Genomic DNA, 27,366 nt, shown 5'->3' with positions numbered 1-27,366 from the left:
GAAGCTCTTTGTGCTGGAGGCTGAAGCATGCTGGGTCTGCATACAAGAGCTACTAAGAGAGGGAATTGTAACCTAAGTAAAGATTGGTGAAGTAGGTTTCATAACTATAACAGAAAGATTTGTTTACAGGAAATATGTCACAGCGACAGGCAAACCCTGATACCTAGCTAGCTATATCCATCCAGGAGAAGAGTCTAAAATCATGCGCTCTGTGCAGCATGTGCCTAGGAAGAAAGGCAGAAGGAAGTGACAAGGGAGACCTAGAGTAAATCCCATACATGGGGCCATGAAATAATGTAATGTTTGTCTCTCACTCTTCTGCAATCTTAAGGGAAGGTGGACTGTATATACCATTTGGATAGCCTCTATATATCTCTCCCTATAATCCGGTGACAGCCAGGACCTGGATAGCTCCTAAAGCTAATGCACTGTTTACAGTCATCTAAGTGCATCACTCAGTGAGTTCAATTCCTGGTAGAAGGTTTGAATCCCATAGAATAACATCTGGTTACCCATGATTCCCAATAAGGATGAAACCAATAATATGGTGCCTCCTGATAGTCAATGTAACTGAAAATAACACAGGATATACACTGTAAAAGTAGAGAAGTTTCCCTTGCTCCAGGATGGAGGTGAAAGTCATGTAAAACCCTGTAGATGGGGTCATGACATAATTTAACATCTGTATCACTTCCCTCTGAGGGCTAAAGAAAAGGTGGACTCGACACATACCATTCTGATAGCCAGATTAAATCCTGGCCCCCTTGTGGTCAGTAGATCATGAGAAGGTGAAGAGTCAATGGTCTGCTGGATTTGGATTTCCAACACTTTGAGAACATCTGCCTACACCATTGCCCACAGCCTAATAATAGTAGCCACAACAATACTATTGATTTGCATCAAAAATGCCTCCATTCTGCTTTTCTTAAAGTGTAAATATCAATAAAATGTTCAAAGGATGAGAGAGAGAGAGAGAGAGAGAGAGAGAGAGAGAGAGAGAGAGAGAGAGCCTGGAGGTAATTTCCATGTCAGTTGTGAAAACAACTGTAAAGAAAGAAATGCTCAGGTTCTCTCCATTAGACTGTAATATCAAGAAGAATCTGCCACATAATAAATCTCAGAAGTTGGTACTGATATTAACAATTTAAGAAAAAATCTAGAGTATCTAAAGGTTGAAAAACTGAGGAGAAATTGAAAAAATGGTCCTAAATGTGTGGGATTCAGCAGAACTACTTCCAGGAAATGGGTTGTATTCTTATCAAGCTCCATCTTCAGAAATATGTGCAAAAATGACAAGAGTCTCTTGAGGGAGGCACACGTAAATATTTTCTTGTGAAGAAGAGGAGCTAATTAGTTTATGTTTTGAAGTATTATTGTCAGGAAATAATCATTAGCAGCAAATGATATTTATATGCAATTGGCCCTTATTTGTGATGGTAGTTAGTTAAGGCAGATCATGGTACAAGGTTCATGCACAGTGGCACATGCATATTAATTACATTGAAATTTCAAATCTGAATGTATATTCTCTTCCTGACATACACAGGAGGATATCAGATTCATAGACTTCAGTCAGTATTATTGGTGCAGAACAGCAAATTCCATCAGGGCAGCCAAATCTACACCTAGTATCATCTATATACTACTAAAATTCTCATGTCTGTAACCTTCAACTGGGTGAAATGGTGTGTCATAGGGCAACCATTTTTGAACCAAGGTACCTCAAATGGGCTAACTTACAGAATGCATCCAAAATCCGGGACCCATTACTCCCATGGGATTGAAATTTGGGAAATTTCTGGCTGCTTCAGCACTGCTGTGCTGCTGTGCTGCCATGGTCAGCCCAGGTTATGCAATCATCATGGGCATATCCCTGACCTCTTTTCCACCTCCCTCTGGCCCCTGTGCCCAATTGGCCAGATGGGCAAGTGACAGTTGGCTACTTTGGAATCAAGGCCAAAATTTGAAATCTCTTAACAGCTGTGGGCATTGAGGGAAGGATGGGGGAGTGACTTGGATATCTGCTGGAGAGGTAAGGCTAGCTGGGGGATGCTGGTGCTCAACAGGTGAGCCCTTTCCCTCCCTCGAGGGAGGGGATCCTTGGGGACATGCCGGAATGGGGAGCGAGGCTGCAGTTTTCCTCATGGTCTGCAGTTCCCTTTGTTCTACCTCCTCCCAGCAAAGTGGCAGGCAGTTCCGTGGGTGAACTGAGGAGGAGGAACAGAAGGCTTCACAGGGGCTCCCCTGAAGGTCGTGAGGGGAGGCCAAATGACACAGCCTATATTTTATTTATTTATTTATTTATTTATTTATTTATTTATCAAATTTATATATGCTGCCTATCTCACTATACAAGTGACTCTATGCACCATTACACATTAAAAACTATAAAATCCTAGAAAAAATATATACGTTAAGAACGACAAAAGGTTAAAATTAAGCTAAAAAGTTAAAACTACAAGGCAAACTAAAAAGGCGGAGAGCACATCCTGAGGCTATCAGCCAACCCCAGTGCTGCGAACCCCCGTTGGGTTCCCATGCAAGTTGGCAGAGCCAGGTCTTAACACCCTTTCAGAAGGCCAACAGAATGGGGGCCAATTTCACCTCAGGGGGCAAGATATTCCAGAGGGTGGGACCCATGGCAGAAAAGGCTTTCCCCCTGGACCCTGCCAGTCAAAACTCTCTAGGCAACAGGGTCCATAACATACTCTTCCTGCCAGACCAGGTGGGATGGGTCAATGTAATGGGAACGACATGGTTCCTCAGGTAACCTGGGCCCATGCCATGAAGGGCTTTAAAGGTCATAACCAACACCTTGAATTGGACCCAGAAGCAGACCAGCACCCAATGCAGCTCGCGCAGCAGAGGTATTATATTATATTATATTATATTATATTATATTATATTATATTATATTATATTATATTATATTATATTATATTATATTATATTATATTATATTATATTATATTATATTATACAGTGGTACCTCGGGTTACGAATTTAATCTGTTCCGTGACTCTAGTCGCAACCCGATTTGTTCGCAACCCGAAGCAAATTCTCCCATAAGATTCAATGTAATTACCGTTAATCCGTTCCAGCGTCCGCGGACCACGCATCAAGGGTGGAAAAATGGCCGCGGACCACGCAGCAGGGCGGAAAAACGGCCACAGACTGCGCGGCAGGGCGGAAAAACGGCCGTGGACCGCGTGGCACGGGCGGAAAAACGGCCGCGGACTGCGCGGCAGGGCGGAAAAACGGCCGCGGACTGCGCAGCAGGGCGGAAAAATGGCTGCAAACCACGTGGCACGGGCAGAAAAATGGCCGCGGACCACGTGGCACGGGCGGAAAATGGCCGCAGACCATGTGTCACGGCGGAAAATGGCCGCAGATCCGGTTCGTAGCCCAAGGCAGAGTTCGCAAACCGAGGTAAATATTTGCGGCCAGAGCTGGTCGTAACCCGAAAAGTTCGTAAGCAGAGGCGTTCGTAACCCAAGGTACCACTGTATTATATTATAGGAAGGAAGGAAGGAAGGAAGGAAGGAAGGAAGGAAGGAAGGAAGGAAGGAAGGAAGGAAGGAAGGAAGGAAGGAAGGAAGGAAGGAAGGAAGGAAGGAAGGAAGGAAGGAAGGAAGATTTCTGACTCTCCCTGCCAGCTTCCCACAAGCAAAGTCAATGGGGAGGCCAGCAGCAAGTTGCACATCGCTTACACTCCCATTGCTTTTTTACCCTTGGTCATTCTGCTTCTTTGTTTAGGTAAGGAAATATCTCAGAAATGATGACTCAACGGGTCACAGGTTGTCTAGTCATTCCTAAAACTGAGCTCAGATTATGAGTACTGACAGGATTATAGCCAAAAGAACACCTCTGAACAGCAACAGAAAAGTATTGGCATGCCTGCAGGATCCCTGAGGATACCAAAAAACTTTTTAATGCATTTTTAAAGGGTTAAAGGGAAAGGGGCAAGAGAAACTAGTTGGAGAATGTAATGAAGTGAGGAGGAGGAGGAAGAGGAGGAGGAAGGGAAGGGGACATAGCTACTAGATCAGGACTGAAGAAGTCCGAATGATAAAAGAGTTAAGTATTTTCTACAATTCTTTGTGGCCATGTTTACAGTATCCCTCCTGGAAAGCATGACTGGCTGGCAGCATGATTACACTGTCAGGGAGGTGAACAAGGTCATTATTGTCATTCAGGGCTCCCAATTCATCCTGACTCAGTGAACATCCTCTCACCAGGGCTGTCAGAAATGCCTGTAAACCCCTGTCAAAAATTGCTTCTTTGAGATCTTAAAAGCTCAGGCTTGTATCATCAGTGATGGAATCTGGCCACCTTGTCTTCTTTTTGCCCCTGTTTTGATTGCCTTCAATTCTTCCAAGCATCAGGGTCTTTGACTCTTGTCTTTGCATTATGTGTCCAAAATATTTAGAATGTAGCTTCATTACTAAGTGGTTGAAAAAATTGTTCCTCTTGCAGTCCAAGGTATTCTCAAGCATTTTCTCCCATACCACAGTTCAAAGGCATTTTTTCATTACGTCTTCCTGATGGTCCAGCTTTGACAGCCAATTGTAAAAACCATGACTTTGACAATAGGCGCCTTTGTTTGTCAGGGTGATGCCTTTATAGTTTTATCGTCCAGAATTGACATAGACTTTCTCCCAAGTCTCTATTTCATACAGTAGCTATAGTCACCATCCCTGTGAACTGTTGATCCCAGGAAGGCAAAGTCAGTTGCTTCAACTTCTCCTCTACCTAATTGCATTGGGTTGGTGCCGCCAGTTGACCCTGATCATTTAGTTCCCCTCCCAGTAGTTCTCAGTTATAATGAACTCAAGCATCAAGATGATCATGGGTCATTTTAGTTGTTTTTCTAATTTTTACAACATAGTATTATATTATTGAATTAGTACAATAATAACATAGTATCATATAATTAATATTATTATATTACTGTTGAAATAGTCAATAGTACAATCATAGAATGACAATGTATAAAAAAAATAAATATTGAGGCATAATGCATAAAAGAAACTGCATTATTGGGTCAAGAAGGAGCAAAGCGAATGTGCTGGAATAATAGCTGCACTTCAATGCATTTAGGTTGAAAGCCAAGAGAAGTGGGATAAAATTATTTTAAATAAATAAATTTTAAAATATTTTAAAGAAAATGAAATGCCAAAAAAAACATATTTTTAAAAGCAACTAGTGCCATTACGTACTTTTTAGACACCATGAAAACATTCCTGAGGATTAATCAGCTGTAGTCTAAATATGGTGAGGGGAGAAATGATCGAGCTGTGCTATCTTTGGTGACAACATTTGTGTAGAATATTATCTGCAGAGAATGACATACAATCTCCTCTTCATATCTGAATATTAGAAGATTTAGGATGATCAAAGGAAAAATTTCTTCACACTATGAAAAATTAAACAATGGACTTTGAAGAAGCAGGATAGAAAGAGTATTGATGCTTTTGAACTTTGGTGTTGAAGAAGATTCCTATGAATACCATGGACAGCTAAGAAAATAAAAAAGATCATCTAACAAATCAACCCAGAGTGCTCACTTCAGGCACAAATTTGTTGTTTAGTCGTTAAGTCGTGTCTGACTCTTCATGACCCCATGAACCATATTGCGCCAGGCCTTCCTGTCCTTCACTGCCTCCCTGAGTTTGCTCAGTTTCATGCTCATTGCTTCAGTGATGCTACAGTATCTAACCATCTCATCCTCTGCCGTCCTCTTCTCCTTTTGCCTTCAATCTTTCCCAGCATCAGGGTCTTCTCCAAAGAGATCTCTCTTCGCATTAGGTGACCAAAATATCTGAGCTTGAGCTTCATTATCGATCCTTCCAATGAGCAATCAGGGTTGATTTCCTTTAAGATTGACTGGTTTGACCTCCTAGCAGTCCAGGGGACTCTCAAGAGTCTTCTCCAGCACCAAATAATCAAGCTCAAATTATCATATTTTGGACTCTAAAAGTCAACACCAACCTGATGGCACTTATCATTGTAATCAGTCACATAAAAGGGTACCACAGGGGAAGATGGTCAGGAACTATTTTCCATGCCACAGAAACTAGAAACAATGGGCACAAGCTGCAGCTACATGTATTTCATTTAATATAAAGACAAACTTTCTGATAATAAGTTCTGTCCAACAGAGGAACAGTTTGCCTATGAAAATTGTGGATTCTTCATCTCTAGAAGTTAAGAAGAGGACAGACAATGATATCTCAAGGGTGGTTTAATTAATTTTCCTGCATATTGCAGAGAGTTGGTATAGCTTGTAGAATGATCCTTGTGGTCCCACAATTTCAACTCCACAATTCTAAAATTCCATGATTCGATGATTTATGCCTTGCTGATAGGTTTTCTCTAGCCATCTGGTTGACCAATGCAAGAACACAGTAGAAGACTAGGCATACTTGCACAGCTTTTGTTACGTTGTTATGATCCAAACAGAAAAGTTTTAAAATGCATTCCAAAATTGTTCAGAATAATTAACTTTGGGAGATTACACAGGATTTGTATAACTCGGCAAAGCAGCGTAAAGACTCAGAAGTACTGAACAATGCAAGCCAGTTAAACCCTCCAATAAATCAGGTGAAATTTTTATGGAGCCTATGAAATTTTAGTTTTTCCCTTGTTTGCCTGCCTGGTAGATTTAATGTTCTAATTTGCTCTACAAGGTTATTTTGAAAGGTGACATTATTCTCCATTTAACTTTCTCCGTTTGGTTTCCTGTGACTTTTTGGCTCCACCTAGTGGCTTTGAGTTCGGCAGGCAATGTATCTCAGAGAATTGGAGTTGACGGATTATTCTGATTACCCATGTAATTGGGTCCTTATAGCCTACGGGTGAACAACCTGTGGCTTACAGATCTCATCTCCGGCTCTAGGAGAAACCAAAGCAGCCCCCCTGCCTCCCCCTTTCGTGTTGGTAAAGTTGAGGACTAACCAAAAGGGGTGTCATGGCGGTGCTTGGATTGCACCATGGTGGCCACCATCTTGACTTTTTTGACCACGCCCTGCAGCTTTCCCAGCTAATCAACATAATTCAGAGGCACCGTTTCCCCCTTTTTTTGAAACAATCCTTTCTAAATAGGCACCACTTAGGCCCTGTCCCTGTTCACGTCTTCAGTGTGCCGTGGCTACACCCCCAATTTAAAGGTGAGCAAAGCGTAGCCTAACTGGGGAGAAAGTTGCAGACCAGTTTTAGATGCTGCAGCGCATGGAACGGAGGGACCCAGGGAGGGCACGGTCCACTCAGGAACAGGAACACGGTACGTGCTCTTTTGTATCATCGACAATGCACACTTCCTAACTGCAATCCCTACTTAATCATTAGGACACAAGGGGTAGTAATCTAATAGCACAGAGAGCAGAATAGCCCAGCAGAAAAGCCTTCTGAAAGTTGATCTATGTTGCAACATCGTGTTTCTGGCCCATCTTATAAAACAGTTTCTCAACCTCAGCAACGTTAAGATGTGTGGACTTCAACTCCCAGAATTCCCCAGCCAGCATGGCTGGCTGGGGAATTCTGGGAGTTGAAGTCCACACATCTTAACGTTGCTGAGGTTGAGAAACACGGTTATAAAAAGGGCAGCGGTGAGTTGGAGTCGTATACTCTATTCACCCGCAAGGGGAAACCGGGCAGAAGGTGATTTTCCCATCCCATTTTCTCCCGGTTCCTGGTTGGGAAGGCGCTTGAGCGGAGAAACCGGCGGAACTGCCTGCACCTTTCTCCGCATTGCGCTCTTAAGGTCTTCGGCAACTTACGATATCCAAGGGCAGGCGTTTGCACTGGGAAATATTGAATAGAGCTTTGCTATGGTTGAAAACAATAATAATAATAATAATAATAATAATAATAATAATAATAATAATAATAATAATGTGCAATAAACAGCATCCATCGGCTGGGACGTACTTGCGTAAATGCAGACCTAGTCGTTTTCGCTGGGTATTCATCCCTATTTTTAATGCAACGGTTTTGTGTTATAGCAGGAAATAGATCCGGAAGTCGACTTGCCTCTGTAAACTGTGCCAGCAAGCGCGATCTCGAGTCTCTGGCTGAAAAACGGAGTTAATTCAGATTTTGGAATAGCATCTATCTAGAGAACTCGATGGAACGAGTGAACGTATTCGAGGAGCAGCACCGTACCATTCATCTGGATAAACCAAGATGATAGGTGGCTCCATAGCTCAGTGGTTAGAGCACTGGTCTTGTAAACCAGGGGTCGTGAGTTCGATCCTCGCTGGGGCCTCGGTGTCTTTTTCTTAAAACTCTCGCTCGTTTTTTAAAGAAATAGTTCTGCGTGCCATTTAACGCAGCACGATTAATGTAGGGATTTAAGATTGGTGGCAGCGCTATTGTGCACAGACAAATGCATTTACTGATGGCCAAATGTTGACAGTCGAAGAGGTTTTATTCTTTTTCATTCATTATAGCTTCAAAAGAGTTTGATATATCTGCATCTAGAAATCGTATCCTTGCCTTAAACGACTGCTTCGGGCGTAAAAATGATACTTAGTCAGCTAAGACCCCAAATGAATTTTAAGTCCGAAGTACAATGGGAGGGGTGTGAGCAGCAAAACCTGCAGTGTCAGGTGTTGTTCCACGAGAGAACCAGCAGGTGGAGCTGCTGGACAAGGAATCCCAGGCTCCCCTTGGTGAAAAGGGCACTGGAGGGCGAGATAGATTTATTTGGAGCAACAAGAAAAAAATTCACCGTCCTGAGCAGTCTATTGGAATACTTAGCCTACCTTCCCCTATTTCCATCACTCCCAGACAGCATTTGGCTGTCTATTCATTAGCCAGATTAATATCTCGCCTTTCCTCTAGGATGAATTCTCTGAGCCTAACTTACCTTACAGGGTGATTGCTATGGAAAAAGGCAAGTAAGCTGGGCTCAGAAAGCAACTGGCCCCAAGTCACTCATCTGGGGCTACTGCTGGATTTGTACCTGGGGCTTCCTGCTCCCCGTCCAATAGCTTAACCATTTGAACAGCAGAATGATCACACAGGGACTGCCACAAAATGGGGCAGCAGCAGATGTTTCAGACTCACAGGCAACTGTGCTCCCTTTATTTCACCCCACTGCCCTGCCTTTATGGGGTTATTTTGGGTTACTGCACCAACACCCACCCACCCCTGGACTTTCACAAATCAGCAGACAGTCTGGGCAATATTAGATCTGGCTAATAAGTTTCAAAACCTGAAAAGGGAATTGTCTACTAGCATAGCCTTCTCAAAGTGGATTCTCCTCCATGCATGTTATGCTAGGATTCCCATAAACCGCAGCCAGCACCTATATTAGCAATGCAGCTGAGGTTGGGGGAGTTTTACTCTAACGCATCTGGGGGGCACCAGCATGGAGAAGGTGGGAAAAGATCAATCCAGAGCACAGTCCACAGGCACATGTATTGTAGTGTTAGAGAGGACTTTGATGTATAAAACCTCCTGCGATTAACATCTATAGCCTTGCAAGAGTCTCACAGAAACCACAAGCACCTCATTTTCTTTCTTTCTGTCTATATTTAATAGAAGAGAGAGAGAGAGAGAGAGAGAAACTTTTAAAAAATCATAGACTGTATGCTACTGCTTGTTTTAAAAAGTCCAACTTTTTGGTTGGCATCATTGAAATATAAAAGATTGAGTAACATTTGTTCATTTTGATTCCTGTGGTGAAAATGCAAACATTTTAGAAGAAAAATTAGGTGGTTTCATTCTTGAGATACAACCAGCATTCCTCATTTGCTCAGCTCTTCCTCCTTTGCCATAAATGAGCTCTTAAGCTGCCGCTCACTGTATTCTCAGGCATGCTTTTTGCAAGGAAGTCATGAAGGGGTTGGTTTCTCAAAATGAGGGAGCAAATCCATTCTCACTTGATACAGTTGTATTTTCAGTGGACTGCAGTAAGTGCCCACTAAACTGACCAAGCAGTCCTCGGAGAAAGACCTGTGCAGAGCAGTAAACTGGAAAACATCTGGGATGGTTCAACTCCTATTTAAATGTATGTATCACATCTGGTATGATCAGTGGCTGAAAAGCTGCTTAGACTCAGGTTAAAACTATACTCCATTCTGATTCTCTTTCTTGGAAGTAAGATGAGCCACTTGGCAATCCTGTCCAGATTCCCTTCTCTTGACTCTTGGAAGCATTTTGGACATTCATACAGAACTTCTTACACTGACCTTTATTTTCTTCTTCCTTCTCTTTTTCAGTGTTTTCTCCTTAGCTGTTGACCTCAGCTTTGGAGATGGTGAAAGCTTCTTCAGGGCTCCAGATAGCTGTGATCTTCTCCTCTGGGGGGGCGGAGTTCCTGCTCCAGAGATGGGTGGTGCTTTCTCCTTTCGTGCTCGCCCATCTGATTTGGCTTGGGAACCCCGGCCTTTGGGTCTGGGGTGCTGGGGTGTTGGTGGCTTTTTGCCAGACTGCGTAGGATCTGCTGAGCTGTGCTTCAAAGAGTTTCTGTGGGATGTAGGCTTCTTCCGTTTCTGGCCAGAAGAAGTGGGGGGAAGTTCTGTAGAACGGACAGCTGTTTTGGAAGACTGGGTTGTAAGGCGCTCTTTGATCAGTTCAGGGACAGTCTCTGAGAAAAGATGGTTTAAAAGGTCATAATTCCCATGTCAGATTGACCACTTACAAATGCTGCCTTGAAGCTCTCCCCCCCAATTTTTCCCTTATTTGCAAAAGTAGTGGAAGGCAAGATCACACTTTCATTCAATCATGGGCATAACATTTGACAGGCTGACTTGGGTACCAGATTAAAGGAAAAGATATGAACTTGTAAACATCTTTTCAAATGCTATGCCCATACCTGTAGATATTTTGTGGTAAAAGTATACCCATTTCCCATACAGGAGGAAATCAGCAAACAGTGTTGCCTAGATCAAGGATAGTTAGCCTACAAACCCATGATCTCATGTGGTCCCCAAACCCTTTATTTTGGCCCCAAATTCAGCAATATAATTGCTGAAAATCAGCAACACATTTCTTGAGAAGACTGTAGTGTAAGCTCTAACATAGGCTTTATATAGTTAAAAACAAAAGTCTGGAAGGGAAATGAGACACTCATGAGATGTGACCACAGATATTTTCATCATTGCTCCACCACAGGGCCTTCGCTCCCTTTGCCCATCAGCTCTGCTCTCCTCTGTCCCTTCCTGAGCTCTGTCCCGAAGAAGAGCTATATCCACCTTAGACTACTTTTCCTTACTCCCAATAGTATGTCTACCATGGGTTAAGAAACACTACCAAATCACGCCATAGTGTTATCAGTAAATGAACATACAAAACATTGACTGGCCATATTATCTGGACTAGGGATTATGTGTAAGAGGTGGGAATGGAAGAGAAACAATGTACGATTCCCCACTGAGGAACTGGCTTCTTGGGACCTGGAAGAAAGGGTTGAAAGCTGAACAAATCCTTCCTTTCAGTATGTCTGAATATTTGTATTGCATAGTGAAAATAAACAGCCAAGCAAACGCCAAACCTTATTGACTTACTTGCAAGTGGAACGAATGGGATCCGCTTACTCTTTGTTTTCACTGGAACTGGCTTCTGTTTACATTTTCCTGGTGGAGCTCTCCTAAAACACAAATCGGATCGCAAAAAATAGATCAGGGCATCTCAACATGGGTAAGGAATTTCTATTTTCACCCCAAGGGCTGAAGGATGTCACCTAATTTTTGAGTAATTCAAAGGTGTGCAGTCTGAGGGATGCAGACCCTTTGGGTCTCTCTAAAAGTTGCTGCTAAAGGGGAAATGTATTAAATATATAGGAGGTAATATGGCTAACTGTATTTAATGAATTTAATTTAAACATAAACAAAGAGATTTTGGAGTTTTTGCTACTGAAAGGTCTAGTTATACCCTTTTGAATAAAGCATCCACGGAGCAGTGTCAAAAAAGTCTTGACAAAGTCAAAAAAAAAAAAAGATGGGCTTCAATTCAATGGCAGCTACCATTTTGACTTTTTTGACCCTTTTGCGGATGCCCTGTTTTGAATCCTCATGTTAATCCTTTCCTTGACTTAATTAATGGTTTTAATAATCCTTTTAATTAAGGATGATGTTATATATTTTCTATTTAAAATGGACATTATTCCTAATTTACATAACTGGCCAATAAGTTCATAGTTGCTTTTGTATATTTCTCATGCTCTGCTAATTAACTGTGACTTAAACACAAGAAGGTATGTTGGCCAGAAGGAAGACAAGTCATCTTACAGCAGTAACTTTATTGGCCCAACACAAGATACTGTATATTAAGAGTTTACAAATTGGGGGACTACAAAGAACATTTTATCAGAAAAAAGGTTATAGGAAAAAACAGGAGGGGAGGCCTGTGGTTGGTATACAACATTAACATGACTGAAAGAGTTCCTGAATGAACAAACCTCACTTGACCTCTGCCTATTTTGAAAAAAGTGCCACCAGAAATAGCTAGAAAAGATCTGTCATATGGCTTCTCACCACCAAAGAGTTGGTTTCCATAGGTACCCTGCACAGTACTTCTTGACAGTCATGGTTGGAGCACAAGTCTTAAAGGAAACCAGTTCTTGGCAGCCTTGGCTGAGGATGGAAGGGGTAAACCAACTTCTGAAGGGCCACACCTTTCTCACCCATTTTTAAATACTACATTTGACCTTCCCAACATTATAATAGTCCATACCTGTCACCATCTTATGTCCCAGCTTCACTGAGAATACAAGAGAGTATACTTACAATCTATTGGATGTATAGATGCATGCAACAGATACCTATTGCATAGAATAAACAATGTTTATCCCTTCTTCCTTCAAGGGTTTTGGTCAAAAGTTCATTTACATACCCTAACATGCATGTATGCATACATACAAATCCTGTTTATTTATAGCTTGCTCTATTCTAGTCACTCAAGAAAATTACAGCAAATTTAAAAGCAAAACCGGTAGCTGCAAACTACAGGCTCAACATGCCAATTTTGCTATGTATGTACAGGTAGTCCTCATTTAGCAACCACAATTGGGACCAGCAACTCAGTTGTTAGGCGAAATGGTCACTAAGTGAAACCACGACTCTGCTTATGATCTTACTTCAGCTTTCCTTTGCTCTACAGATCTGCAAAGGTCGTAAATGCGAGGATTGCTTGTAAAGTTACCGTCATAACTGCAAACAGTCACTAAAGAGAGTCACTAAACAAAGACTACCTGTAGTCATCTGAAATTGATAGCTCAAACACCATTCTTGAATTTTCTGTCTAAATACTTCCCTCTTTCACAGTGTAAATTACATTTCCTACATTCATCTTTTTCCTATCCTTTCATAAAAAGAGTAGCAGAGAATATTTTGCTGCTGTTGTTTTTCTTACTGTGGCCTACTCTTGTGTGGAATCTCCAATGCTTTCGCTTCAAGTCTATCAACAGAGTTTTCATGTTTGTGCTAGACTTATTCCTCAGCTTCAGACAAATTCTATGGTCATCCTCAATTTTAAAATAAATACACACCTAATTTAGAGGGAATGGAAAGATTCATTTTTGTCTGGTTTCCATGCTGTCAGTCCCACAGAGCCTCCTGCAAGCCAACTTTCCTTGATGACCAATTTTGCTTACCACAGCCTTCCCTATGCTGGCACCTTGAGATATGTTGGACTACAACTTGCTTCAGATGAGCGTTATAGTCTAACACATCTGGAGGGCATTGGCTGGGATAAAGCTATCCTCTAAAATAAGAACAAGACAGGACAGAAAGAACAGAAAGAACACGATAGCTTCCAGTAATGAAAACAAGATGCACAGAGCAGTAAACTGAACAGATTTTGGAGGACAGGCTAAGGCTTACCTCAGTGCCTCTTTTTTAAAAAACTGATTACTTGGACTGTTGTTGTTATTGTTGTTATTATTCCCATGTTTGTGATAATATAAGCACTCCTTTGCATAAGGGGGGTGCAGAGTCAATAAATGCAGTCTTAAGTGTTTTTCTGAGAGATGGCTAACCAACATTAAGAGTGTGGATGGCTCAGTGTCACACTAAACCATAATATGGTTTCTTTGCTCTTGGGTTAGAATGATGGGTGGACCAGGATGATGAAAAAGCAGAACACTGAATATATACTGATGTAAGCAATAATAAAAAAGGGTGCTTTTGAAGATATTACATATTCCACCACACACACTCAAGCACATGAACTGATGCTTTGGGCTCACTCGGCTTCTGAGCAGCCAGAATAAGTTTTTGTTGTGGGGCCAAAGAATACAAATTATTTTTTCAGGCCCTGAAAACAAACTATTTTTGAGATCGTTAAAAACAATCTTTCAGGTTGGTAAAGTATGCTCAAATTAGAGTTTGTCCTTACAATGCTTTTCATCTGTCTCCACATTTTCAGTTCTGGGACAGCTTTTTCTGACAGATTTTGTTTTAATGAGAAACAGCAGCAGCAGCAGGAAATTTCAATATGGGATTGAAACAGATGCTGCTCTCTAATCTCTTCCCTTTTCCACCCCCGGGGGGCGGGGGGGAAAGGCTTTCCCGGCTGCAGAGGAAAAAAATACAAAATTCTTATATATTTTCCCCTCAGAAAGAAAAAGCTGGGGGGGGGGCAAGGGGGAGCGCTGTATTGGTAGATTTATATATTGAGTGAAGCCCTACCTCAAAGTTTCTCTGCTTTATCAGAAGCTTGCCTCTATTGTTTTGCATTTTAAAAATCAAATAAAATATTGTGGAACTGTTACTATGTATTATTTGGTCCTTGCCTTCCAATCTTTTGGGAAATCCCACTCCATAGTCCCCTTTAAGATAACCGTGGCCTGCTTAAGTGGGACCTAACTGCTTTAAACCAATGCCCTTCACTTTCATAGATTTGCATACTAGCTTCTGAGCACAGAACACAGTTCACTTACTTAAGGTTAAGCCTGCATATGTGTGTGCCTGTATACATTATAGAGATGGTTGTATGAGAAGGTTTGTTCCATCTTTTTGCTCACATACTTAATTTACTTGACTTTCAGACTAAGAGGGGATAGGGATCATTATAAGCATGTGTTTAGATGTTAAACCTAACATTAAATTAAATAAAAATAAAATAAATACATGTATCTTGAATTCAATTCTTGTCCTGCGCCCATCCATGTTTAAACATCTTTTTAGATGTGGCTGGTGAATTGGTAACAGGAAGAAATAGAGGGGACACAGACCTAAAAGACAACTGATCTTTGTTGTTATTGAAAAGGAACTGTAGAAACTCTGCCCAAGAAATAGATACGCTGTCCAGAGTCACTTTTTCATGAGATGGGCAGCCTTATAAATATGATGAAGGAAGGAAGGAAGGAAGGAAGGAAGGAAGGAAGGAAGGAAGGAAGGAAGGAAGGAAGGAAGGAAGGAAGGAAGGAAGGAAGGAAGGAAGGAAGGAAGGAATTTCTCAGAGTACATAAGCTGCAGTGAACGAAAAAGCATTAACTGCCAGATCAGCCTCTGTTATACACAACAGTGGCCTCACATCCATTTTGCTGAATAATCCCCAACTTGCCATCCAAAGACTGGGGTGGCCCTCAGCCCAATAAAAGTTGTGCAACCTACATCAAGGAAGAAAGGGTAACTTCTCAATAACATAAATTCACCCACGGATGTCATTTACGAAACTGAAGTCAGATTGAATCAAGAGGGTGTCCATGTGATTACGGATGCTTTCTTTCTTTTTTTCTTTTAAAGTAGATCAACCAAGCAAGAACTTTCAAGATCTTGGAAGAAGTACCAACCTTGCTGGATCCACAAATTTGTAGATAGAGCCACGTGGAGCATAGGCACTTGGATAAGATGTAGCCATAAAATAAAGTTCACCTGGAGACGAAGAAGGAAGAATTGATACTACTAACATGGACTACTTTGGACAAAACTGAACTGGTTAATAGGAAGTAATTTCTCCCTTGGCTGGCTCATGTTATAGGTCACATCAAGATGAAGGCAGTTGAGTACTCTAGCCAATCAGCCTGTCTTTTCCACTTCCTGTTTTTGCAATTTCTGGCAGATATAAAGTTGGAAGTTTTTAAGTTATTGGTAGGATACCAGATATAGTTGATTTGGCTTTACTGAATGCTAGCTGACTATGTTTGCCTACCTCTACTCTAATAAAAGCAAGAGCAATGCTCTGTCTGATACAGAGCTATGCAGCATGAGTGACCAGATATTTCCCTTGGCATCTGCTATACTCCTTGCCCCTCCTCACTTTAATTTTTTAAAGATGTTTTTAATTTTAAAAGCATGTTTAATGGGAAAGTGGCATACGGTATCAGCCTCTAGCATCATTTTTTATTCTAAGTGTATCTATGGGCCTCACATTAGCCTACAGACAACCTTAGGAAGTAAAACAGATGGCGGCTGGATCTCAGGACTTTGGAAATACATCCATCTGGAGGGGAAAAAGACAAAAGTCAAACTATTGTATTAAAGAAATTCCTGTGAGATTCAAGGCCTTGGCAATAGCAACCTCACAAGCTGCATTCTGATAAATGGGTATTTGGTCCTGGCCATGGTAGTAATTTTGCAAATATTCTTGCAGTAGCCATTTTGGGAGAGCACCCACAGCAAGCTCTAAATATTCCAAGTGTGCCCACCAATTCAAAAATGTTGTCTGTGACCAAACAGATACTTTGGAAAGTCTCCACAAAGGCATACAAGTTTAATTAGTTAATTACACATACATACAATGCATACAATATGCGTAGACTGCCCCAAACAATTAAAACATCTTGGCAGTAAACAAAGCAGGAATAAAACAGAAAGCCCAGTAAACCAAAATTAAATAAAAGGATCTGTGCATACCCAATCAATTCAAGCCAGAGGCTTAGTAGAATACCATTTTAACTTCTTTGTGAAATCTCTCTGGGGGAAGCCTGTTCCAGAGTGTGGAGGTTATTATAGAAAAGGCCGGTCACCTAGCTTACCACCCATGTACCTGTCACAGGGGCTAGGATTCCCAGCAGATCAGACCAGATGGGAGATTAAGTTTTGGCAAGGCAGTGACTGATGTATCCCTGTACTAATCATATATTTCTTTGAATTAGATTCCCCTTCCCCACCAACACCCCATTTCCTAAGATTTGGGAAACAAAATTAGGAAACAAGTTACCTGCTTCATCCTCTGCAAAAGAGATGACAAATTTGCTGTAAGAACTAATGAGCCCTGGAAAAGCACAGGCTTTCATACTACCAATGCAAATGTCTTGTTTCTTCCATGTATTTGTTCTCTCATCTTCCTGCAAAGCCATAAGTCGACTGAATGGGGGGGAAAAGTAAAATCTTATTTTTTTATTTTGGAATTCCATAATAGTTTGAAGCTTAGAAAAATAATGGTGGTACATATCTACAAAATGAGGGTCCCTTCTTAAATGAAGCAGAAATTAATTTAAACCTTGATGATCTTGAGCCACACACCCTACTGCATTCATTTAGGAAGGGCCATCACTCCATGTTGGACCATCTGCTTTCATGCAAAAGATCCTAGGTTCAGTCTCCAGGATCTCTAAAAAAGGGCTTTAAAAGCTTTCACCTGAAAGCTTGGACTAGAGCATAGTCCACGCAAAACTGAACTAGATGGATCAATATTCTGGTTCAAAATAAGGTCACTTCTTATGTTTCTACATTACCCAGAAACACTACCCACAAGGGAGCTTGTGACCCTTCAGATACTGTGAGATTACAGTTCCCATCATTCTTGGCTACTGAACATACTAATTAGATGTGATGGGAACTGAAGGGCAATAGGCTGCCATTTATTGCTCTAACCCATTTAAATAATTTGTATCTATTCTCCCTATCGGTGCTGGCTTTATGAGTGACTTTTAGGTATAGATCCATGAACCTGTACCCGTGGGAAGGACATTCATTTTCCAATGATTCTCTGTGTCTGAAGGAATGGTTACCTGAGTATCTGCGGCTGAGACATACTGCTACCTGATGAGAACTGTCAAAAACTAGGCGATACAACTTTATGTACACAGTGACAGCAATCAGAACAGGAGCAAGACCTTTAGAAACATGGTGTTGAACTTCTCTAACATGGTTACTTCATGCACTGTGACACTTTGCTAGCCCACTGGCCTTTACCTGATGGGGTCACACAAATAGCGCTATCATCAAATATATAATCCCAGATACATATTTGGGCTAAAAGTGGATCTGAACCTGTTAAAGACCACTGCTTTGGACAGCCATCTATTCAAACTGTCTGCAGTGGACAGCCATAGCTTGAAGTAAAAGCTGATAAAGAACCCCTCGAGATTTGGTGGGAACTCCAGAATTTAATATACATAATATTCATAATGGACAACAGTGAGAATAGTCGAAAAGAAACAAATGTTTCGGACACTTGGGCGAGATGAACAGAAATGAATTCTTTTTGTGATCAACAAACTATGGCTTTCTCTATATGTTACACATTTTTAGCATATTTAAATATTAATGAAAACAAGTGTCTTTCTTACCCATTCATAAAGTCACCAAAAATGTAAAGGCCATTGAGGTTTGGAGACTCACACCCTCGATATACATATCCACCAGTGACTGATTTTCCTACAGAGTGTCCATAAGCAAATATCGGAAGTATATCCTCTGTTAAAAAACAGAAGTTGCTCAATTGAAATTGTCTGATTATCTAAAAAGAAAGAAACATCTCCTGATGCATTGAAAATCAAGAGCAATGTCAGTGTTTACCTTCTGATTATTACCTACTACAGTAATAAGGTTCTAAATTTCCAATGGGTCAGTCCTTAAATAACCAAACCAGCACCACTTCTGCAGAGGAGGATGAACCCCAAGATTTATAGCTATACAAAAGAAACCGAAATTAAGAAAAGCCTACTGGGGGAATGGAATCTCAAAAGCAGGCCAGTGCCCCTTTCTGGCCACTCAGTTTAGAACAGAGCAGTTTGAGTCCTTCTGCAAGCACCACTTCCTCAGTCTATGTGCAGTGTGCGTGCACACAGGAACAGTGTTCTAGTATTGTCCAGTGTTACCCAGAGAAAACTGATTTGCGTGATATTATTCTTTATTAAGTACATTAAAAGCCTCGTCTTTTGACCCAACGATACCTGCAACATACTAAGCAATCAGTCTTATAAGTAAGAGACCTGTCCAAGAATCTATTTAAAGATTATTTGTTTGTTTGTTTGTTTGTTTGTTTATCCCTTATTTCAGTTAATTGTTTGTAGGTGGGGCTTTCTGCCTGACTGACACACTATAGAAGAAACATTTGGGATGTTCACTTAGAGACTCAGGAAGAGCCTTAGCAGCAGCATTTGCAGAGGAAGCCCAGGGAGGCCAAATCCCCAGACCGACAAAGTGGTTACGTGCTGCATGCGCCACCCTTTTGGTAGAGGGGCAGAGCTTGTGGCACAACTCTGCAACGCACTTTTGAGAAAGCAGCCAGATCCTGAGGACACCTGATCTCTTAGGAAACAGATGTCTTAATGCAGACTTGATGCTCAATTCTCAGTGATCTGACAGACCCTGTTCCCCCAATATGCTTTGTGCCAGTGTGGCTCAGTTGATTAAATGTAGGTGATCCCATGACTGCCTGGGTGGAGTTACAAATGTCTATTTTTGGTTAATTAACCCCTTTTGTTTGTTTCCAGCAACAAGCTAAACCATATGTTGACCCTTTCTGTGGGGCCTTAACTTTCTTCTTCTAAGGACACAGGTGTAGCAGCATCTGAGGGACAGATAAGGGGGAGGGTAAAATAGCAAAAGCAGCTTTATACATCCCTTTTGTATGTGCATTGTGATGTTGCATGCATGCATGAAAGGGGCCCCAATGCCACAACACTGCTTTCATTGTTTTAATCAAAGTAGTAAGCTTCTACAGATGCTCACGCATTGGTGTTCATCTTATTAACAGCCCTGAGATGTTATAACACTTACCTAATGAGGAATTCTGACACAGTTTTACATCATAGCACTCAAACCCTTCCTTGGCTCTCCAACCATAGTTCCCGCCTTTAATAATTATATCCACTTCTTCAAACTTGTTCTGGCCAACATCTCCACAGAACATTCGTCCCTTTCCCCTGTGACTGAGTGGATCCCCACGGTCCACTGAGCAGCGCCACATGTTCCTCACACCATACGCGTAGACTTCGGGGCGAGCTTTAGGATCTGAGGAAAAAGGATTGTCGGGAATGCGGTAGGGCCTCCCCTGGGGACCTCTTCCATCCACATCAATCCGCAAAACCTTCCCTAACAAGCTGCTCCTAAGAAAAAACAAGGCATAAGAAGGCATTGTTAAAGGCATGGACAAACAAGTTAAGCCTACAAGAAGTTTAAAATGGACAATTTGTTTGGTTTGGTTTGTTTTAAACTAGATGAAGTAATATATTGTACTACTCAGCAAACAATACTGCAGTTGTGAAGAGCCTCAATAGAGATTTATCCTGGTTTGGGGAGCAGAGGAAATCTTGGCTTACTTTTTTCTCCATGAAACTCCTCAAGGCCAACTGAATGAAATTTTAAGCCAAGACATGATTCCAAATACAGAATACCAATATTTACAATTTAACTTACTCAAATGTGAGGAGTACTTTGAGCAATTCAACTGGTTTGTTTGTTTGTCTGTTTGTTTACCATGCATTGAATATATGTTCTGATAAATATTTTCCACTGTATAGTGGCCTATTGGCATTATATGCCAGTTAGTAACCCAAACGTTATATAATAGTTTATATTAATAGACTGCAGCATTATTTGAAAGGTGTACATCTGCCATTTTACCAATGATACTTAAGACAGCTGTTATTAAATAGTTTTGAAAACTAATATAGAGATTAAAATATAATAAAAATTAATTTGAAATTGTTAGAATAACTAGCTTTATTAAACTGTTTACATTAACAAACTTCCCATGTAACCATTCACATTTAAATGCAATGAAAGGTGGATGTATTTACTTGTTTTGAGCATTTCCAAATTTACCAAAAGGGTCCCCAGCTTTGCCTCCATCTCCAGTAAATAGATACAAGTAACCATCTAGTCCAAAGAGAATCTGTCCACCGTTATGATTTGCAGCTGGTTGTTCAATCTCTAAGAGATTCCTAAAGAAGAAAAGAGAAACCATGTACAAGGAAAAGAAGAAGAAACACTCGTAAATAAAGTTGGATCCCTTGGATGACTTTCAAGGATTCCTTACAAATAGATTATTTATTCAAGCATTAATCAGAGCAGCTTATCAACTTAGTGCCTGATGTTTAACTTTTCTTAGACTAAGCAAAGAAAGGACATTAGCATTCTTTTGCTACTTTTATGTTTCTACTGAAGCTGATCAACAGCACACGATAAAAGCTGGGTCAGGACACAATGTCTATCAGCATCTATGCTTCTGTGATGGCAGGATAGAGTCACTAGCTTTGGAGTGAAGGACGATGGCTCTCCTATGTATTTTGAACCCAAATTGCTGCTCAGCAAAACTCTGGATGCATAGTAGCACTGCTGCTTGTTCTGGAGTATGATTGAAGGCTCTGAAGATCCTTCCACATAGGCCATTGTTACCTCAGAATGTGTTCATGACCCTCCCTGTCTTTTGAAATGGAAATATTCAAGCATGGTTGCAGGATTACTAAGAACAAGACCTCATCTCCTTTTTTTCTTAGGACCCTCTGTGCCTTCATGAATGATAGATTATTGGCCCTAGTTCTGAATCAGACATTGGTTGGCCCAGCTTCTAAATCAGGACCCTAAAAAAATCAGTCATGCCACAACTCAGTGAAAACAGCAGAAAAGCCTGTTTATGGGTCAGAGTTTTAGCTAGATCCAGAGTCACAAACGGTTAAAGACCACTGCTCTAAAATGATGTAAGCTAAAGACTGAGGTGTGCCATAGATAGATACATTCTTGGCTGTGCTTAACATCACAATATTTCTTCTTTTGTTTAGCGGCAGAAAAATAGATTACATGCATTTGTAGGATTTGTATACGTGTTTCTTAATTTGATTTATTTATTTTGAAATGGGTTACCCATGACCCTGGCATCCTGTTTTGGCCTATCCTGTCTTATATGGTTGTTATATGAATGAAATGAGCAAACATGTCCTAAGGCCTTGGTAGAAAGCAAGTTGGGGAAAGGGGTTATTACCTTTCTGTGGTTACATCAGCCTTGTTGACATCTGATATGGAGACCATCAATTCACTAATCCTGATTTTTTCCACCTTTTTCTTGTCCTGGTAGGAGTAATAGATGTAGAATTTCCCATTTTCTTTGTATTTGGGATGGAAAGCCATCCCAAGGAAGCCCCTCTCATCCCCAACCCAGGGCGTAGTCAGCACCAGTTGCTTAATGTCTAGGAAAGGATCTTCTAATCTACTTCCATCTGGGAGATAAACCCACACAAGGCCCACTTGTTCAGCTACAAACATACGATGGGTATGGTCATTGGCATGCACCATGAGCACTGGATTCCTCAGCCCATTGGCCACTTCTTTGAGGCACAGTTGAAGGCAACCTTTCTTATCTGCCACCACAGCACCCAAATTATTGTTAAGGTCAGTGTTCTTCAGTACATCAGGAAAGCAATAGTCTTTATCCTGAATGTTTAAGATGTTGCAGAAATGGGTCCTGTTCTTCTCACACCATTCCTGAATGTGTCTGTCATCTGTAAGCAGTGTGATTGCAGAACGGCAGTAGAGGTGGAATTCTGAGCAGTAATCAGAACAAAGGCCAGGGAGGTTTCGAAGGGGCGTCTGGGGGTTCTCGGCATCATACAGATGGGCTGCATAGGGTGAGCATTCCTGTTAAAAGTTAAAACAATCTGTCATTCTCTGGAATGCTATGGAACAGATTATGACTGCTTGCTTGCATCTGCTCAACCCAAATGTGAATAAATAAATTATTATAAAGATATTCCAAGTAGGCAGAGCTTCTTTTTCTTAAGGAGTACAATCTTCTAAAAATATTTCTAAGCTTTCCACTGCAGAATGGAGGAATAAACAATAAGTTAGATCCAGACATAGTTAGGTTGATCATTACCCCACTGATTGCAATGTGTAAGATTAAATCTGGATTTCCCTGTTGTACATACAGATTAAGAGTGTGCTGCTTGGGTCCAGTCCTATCATTTGGCACAGAGTCATATGTCAGATGCTGGGCAATATTGTGGGGGTGAAGGGAAGGGGATACTTTAGGAAATATCATGGAGAATTAACTTAAAATTGATTGCTTGGAAAGCATTTGCTATCATAGATTAAAATATTAAGATCTGAACTATAATTTGAAGAGAAAGGTTAAAACAAAAACAGCTATGCTACATTTTTCCTAGGTAAGGTAGAAGTCAAAATTAAACTAAATTTGGACCCCTGATAGGAACCAAAACCTGAAAAGTTTGCAGGAAAAAAAATCTATGCATCCTTTAAAAAGTTCACTGTAAATGAATTGTCTACCCCACATATTTTTTATTTTCACAGTACCTTTTGAAGCTACCTAAAATACTGTCTTGTTAAGAGGCCAAGATTTTATTCCAATTTGCCATGTGTTTAAATTGTGGTTTCTAGTAGCAGTGGCCTTTCCCATCAACTGCTGTCTGATTCATTTAATGGGAAATATCAGAGGCATTTTTCATGCAAAGCAAATTATCTGGGTTCCTGAAGAGATTGGGCTGAGAAAACAAATGAGCAATCAGGGTCATCAGTGTGATTCAGGCCTGAGCCAGGAGCCCTGAAGAAAACTTTCTAGCCTAAACAATCTGAAATCTCACAGATTTGGAAAACACACAATTTATAGAGGGGGGTTGATTGGTATAGATCTTCCATGTTCTTTTAAATCAAGTTATCTGTAGGAGAGCACATGCTTAGTTTGAAAATTAAAAATAAGTAAAATCCACAGAAGTGCTACTTATTCAAAAAATGTAACTTAACAAATCAATACCATTTTCCCACCGTTTCCTTAGGTTTGTGCCCTACTGCTTAGAGTCCAAATTTTGTCCCTGCCTGGTTTCTATATCAAAAAATGCAGGAAACATCCATTGTGACTAAGCATGCCTAAAGTTAAGACATTCCTTTGGGTTGACATAATTTGCTAGAATTAAACTGTCTTAACAATAAAAAGCTCGGCCCCTCTGCTACTTTTCATTTTTCAATGTGAAGTGGTAGATGAAGGGGCGTTCTGTTTGCCATTCTTGTTCTGCCTCAACAAGAACTTGGCATATGATAATTTCATCCCCACTATGTCCACTGTATAATGATTCCCTTTGCTCATTTCCCTTTTGAAAAAGTTGCTTCTACCACATAGTCTTTAATTTAGACCTACACAGAATTAGTTGTCACCAGAGTGTAATTGCTAATTCTAGATAGAAGCTGTAAAACACACACTCTGCTTGTGTGAACTTTCTTTCTTTCTTTCTTTCTTTCTTTCTTTCTTTCTTTCTTTCTTTCTTTCTTTCTTTCTTTCTTTCTCTGGCTGCCTGCCTGGCTGCCTGCCTGCCTTTCTCCCTGCATAAGCACCCCTTCTTCCTTCCGTTATATACCATCTTTATATTAGATGATCCAGGTAGCATTCAAGTATATCTTATTCCTTTTCTGCAAAAGAATGTTTTGAAATCAGAATCCCATACAGCTGCAGACTTTTTTTTAATGAATCAAAGCTTTAGAGAACAATCTTAATCTGCTGGTTGAAATTCAGAATGGACAAAAATTCTCCCATGCTTATGCAGAAATGTTCTGCTGAAGGGCCAGGAGAGTTGCTTTTGTACACCTAGATCTGCTGGTGGTGGCATTTCTGCCAGCTGGACCTCAAACAGGGTTTTCCAGGGATATACCGGGATAGATCAGAGACATCCTTGGATCCTTTATGAGGCATCAGGATTGGACTCATCAAGCACCCCAAACTGAAGCTAACCCTAGTTAATTTTCCTTTCTTGGATTCAAGAGGAGGATGGAATTCCAAAGACTCAAGAGTCACTGGTGGATCACCTTCCATTTTACTCTTATTCACTCAATTGCTCTGCCCATTATTAAACTTCAGAGGCCCAACAAGGATTTAAAACAGAATATTGTAAACTTTTAGATTATGGCAGCACTTGAGAAAATATATTAAAAATCTTTTTTTTTTCCTTGAAGAAGTTAATGACAATTTTGTTATTGATTTGTGTAGCCCTCCAGAATGCACAGGTCTGCAGCTTTCAGCAACCATACTGACTGGCTGGAAATTTGGGGAGTTGAAGTCCAGCACATTTGGAGGCTGCCTAATTAGAAAAGGCTGGTGTGCTGAGACATAATAAGCATGACAAAGGGTCTGAAGAGACATGATTCACAGCACAACCCTGAATATGTCTGCTCAGAATACTAACGTCAGAATTTTGTATTAGGAAAGTGAATAAGGGATTCCAACAGTGATGTAATTAAAAACTTATTTTATTTAATGTGCAGATTTTTAACACAAATTCATCAGCTGTAAGATGATAACACTGAAACTTGGTTCAGATGGGGAGTAAGATTTAGTTTAATTCTTTTCTCTCCAGCTGTGGCTCTTTAGAAAATTTCTCCTCTGAAGTTGGTCTTTGCATTGAGATGAAGTCTACTACTCGACCCAATTAATTTTTTGTTAAAGCCTGCACGTTAATTGCAAAACTGCATTTCGCATCACAACAATTTAGGGTTCTGCAGCTGTACAATTATTCTTTCAAAATGGAATCTGAAAAAAACAGTTCCATACTGACTTAACAACATTAGGCCATACCCGATATGTATAGATCATTGTAGGATGAAGGAATGGCAAGCTGGAAGAATGTTAACCGCTTGTGTTCTTTTGCCGCTCTGTGCTGGCATATGGTAAATCACAACAACTTGGCTCAGGTTCAGAAGGGAATCCCTTCCTGCCCATAAATCAATGAACAGGCAGGAGGCCAGGGAGGGTTGTGCCCAAAAGCCATTGTTCTCCTGCACACCGGTGGGCCTGCTGCTTTTGGCGAGGCAGAGAGCAGGCTGGGAGACAGGGAAGGGTGGGAGGGTGTCTGTTCCGGTAGCTGTTCCGGAGGCATGAACCCAGCTCTTTGATCGATGACCGTCTTCAGGAGCACGGTTATTGCTGGTCATTAAGAGTGCAAACACCTCCTTTATGGCAACCAGAAACCAAAATAGCAAGGTCTGTGGGTTGATTTGATTCATTTGCTGAGTGCCTGCCTCAGTCTGCATTTAAAGGCTGCAAAACGGTGTGCTGGACTTTTGGTTTTATCCTTGAACACGAAATAATCAGCCACATCCCTTGCCGGAATGCAACATGTCTCTTTTATTTGATCAAATTGAACCCTGTGAATTGTTTTTTGTGCCACCAGGATATGCCATTCCATATTCTTCTTCCTGAGCTCACAACTGCCTTGCAGGGGAGGCCTAGCTTGACAGAGAGGCCAATTATGCCAGAGGATGATTACCGTTCCTCCTTTAACTGCTTTGAGAACACATTTGCTTCTCGTGGTGTGCTTTATATAGATATAGATATATAATTTGTCACACTGCTGTCACTGTTCAAACAGGCTTTTTCCAAATCAGTATAAAATCTGAAAAATCTGTTTACCAGAGAATAAAATGGCCTGAGTGTTCAATCACAAGCAGTGATTTTCTTTTCAAGCTGCCTTTACATTTTTGGAGGGCAGGGAAGAGCAAACCAGCATTTCTGTCTCCAGCCATAGCTTTATACTTGCTTCAGCAGAAGGCAAACCTCTACCCTTGAATCATAGTGGTTTAGTTTAGCAGAACCTTGTTTTAATTATTATATGGTTTAGTACACCATCACTGCAACTTGATGTGTGCATGCAAAGCAAATTCGTGGAATTTATGCTCATCCAGTAGGTTCACCTTAATTGCCAGCAGGAAAATGTTCCTGGCAACCTCAGATGCAAACTTCTCAAATTACCATTCCCACTGCTTCTCAGAGGGACAGCTGACAATCAAATCCATCATAAAAGCACATGAGGAAGATGAGGCTACTCACCACCATCTTACCTGGCACAAGATATCTTTGATGTATCCTCCACACAGTTTATGGGCTTGAGGATCAATATAATCCATGATTTCCCAGTATTTAGCTGCAATATGGTTGTCCTTCTCTTGCTCACAACAGCCAAACGTCTCATAGGCAGAGCAAAACTCCAGATGGAAAGGAGGCTGGAAAGGAGGGCCATAATCCAGGCACTGGGGATGTCCCAGGAGAACTGCAGCATGGTGCAAAAGGAGTACGGAGATGCAAATGAGAGAATGAGATGCACAGAGAGAAGCCCTGGACCTGTGGAGGCTTATAGTAGTTTTTTCCCCTGGAGGTTTCCTGGGGTCATGCGAATCTGAGATGTGGCCATCTGGAAAATTGGGTTTATTCATCTTCTAAGCTGTGATACATCAGCACAGAGCCCAA

General features: G+C 41.0%; 1 protein-coding gene and 1 non-coding gene across 2 annotated transcripts; one reads left to right on the top strand and one right to left on the bottom strand.

The window, feature by feature from the left end:
- The first annotated feature begins 8,193 nt into the window (after positions 1–8,193).
- On the top strand, positions 8,194–8,266 carry TRNAT-UGU (transfer RNA threonine (anticodon UGU)). Its single transcript has one exon. It is a non-coding gene; the product is annotated as a tRNA-Thr (tRNA).
- Positions 8,267–9,572: 1,306 nt separating this feature from the next.
- Positions 9,573–27,366, bottom strand: HHIPL2 (HHIP like 2). The gene is made up of 9 exons (XM_007433715.3): positions 26,961–27,366; positions 22,105–22,757; positions 20,924–21,067; positions 19,902–20,230; positions 18,467–18,593; positions 17,113–17,258; positions 15,743–15,824; positions 11,514–11,596; positions 9,573–10,594 (listed from the first exon to the last, which is right to left on the bottom strand). The coding sequence occupies exons 1-9, from the start codon at positions 27,330–27,332 to the stop codon at positions 10,173–10,175; spliced, it is 2,358 nt and encodes a 785-aa protein (XP_007433777.2). The 5' UTR covers positions 27,333–27,366; the 3' UTR covers positions 9,573–10,172.

This window comes from Python bivittatus, unplaced genomic scaffold (assembly GCF_059951505.1).
Source record: "Python bivittatus isolate LINGU-HERP-01145 unplaced genomic scaffold, Pbiv_v1 ctg000020_np1212, whole genome shotgun sequence".
In the NCBI taxonomy this organism is placed as follows: domain Eukaryota; kingdom Metazoa; phylum Chordata; class Lepidosauria; order Squamata; family Pythonidae; genus Python; species Python bivittatus.
This window is presented reverse-complemented; position numbering and strand designations above follow the sequence as displayed.

What these genes read in the sequence shown, in the direction of transcription:
- HHIPL2 (XM_007433715.3), bottom strand. Translation starts at nt 27,332, where the DNA reads ATGAATAAACCCAATTTTCCAGATGGCCACATCTCAGATTCGCATGAC. An exon ending in TTTGGAAATGCTCAAAACAA is followed by an intron (nt 20,231 to 20,923) that starts GTAAATACATCC and finishes GTTTTTTCTTAG; the next exon opens with GAGCAGCTTGTTAGGGAAGG. An exon ending in TTTTGCAGAGGATGAAGCAG is followed by an intron (nt 15,825 to 17,112) that starts GTAACTTGTTTC and finishes CTTCGTCTCCAG; the next exon opens with GTGAACTTTATTTTATGGCT.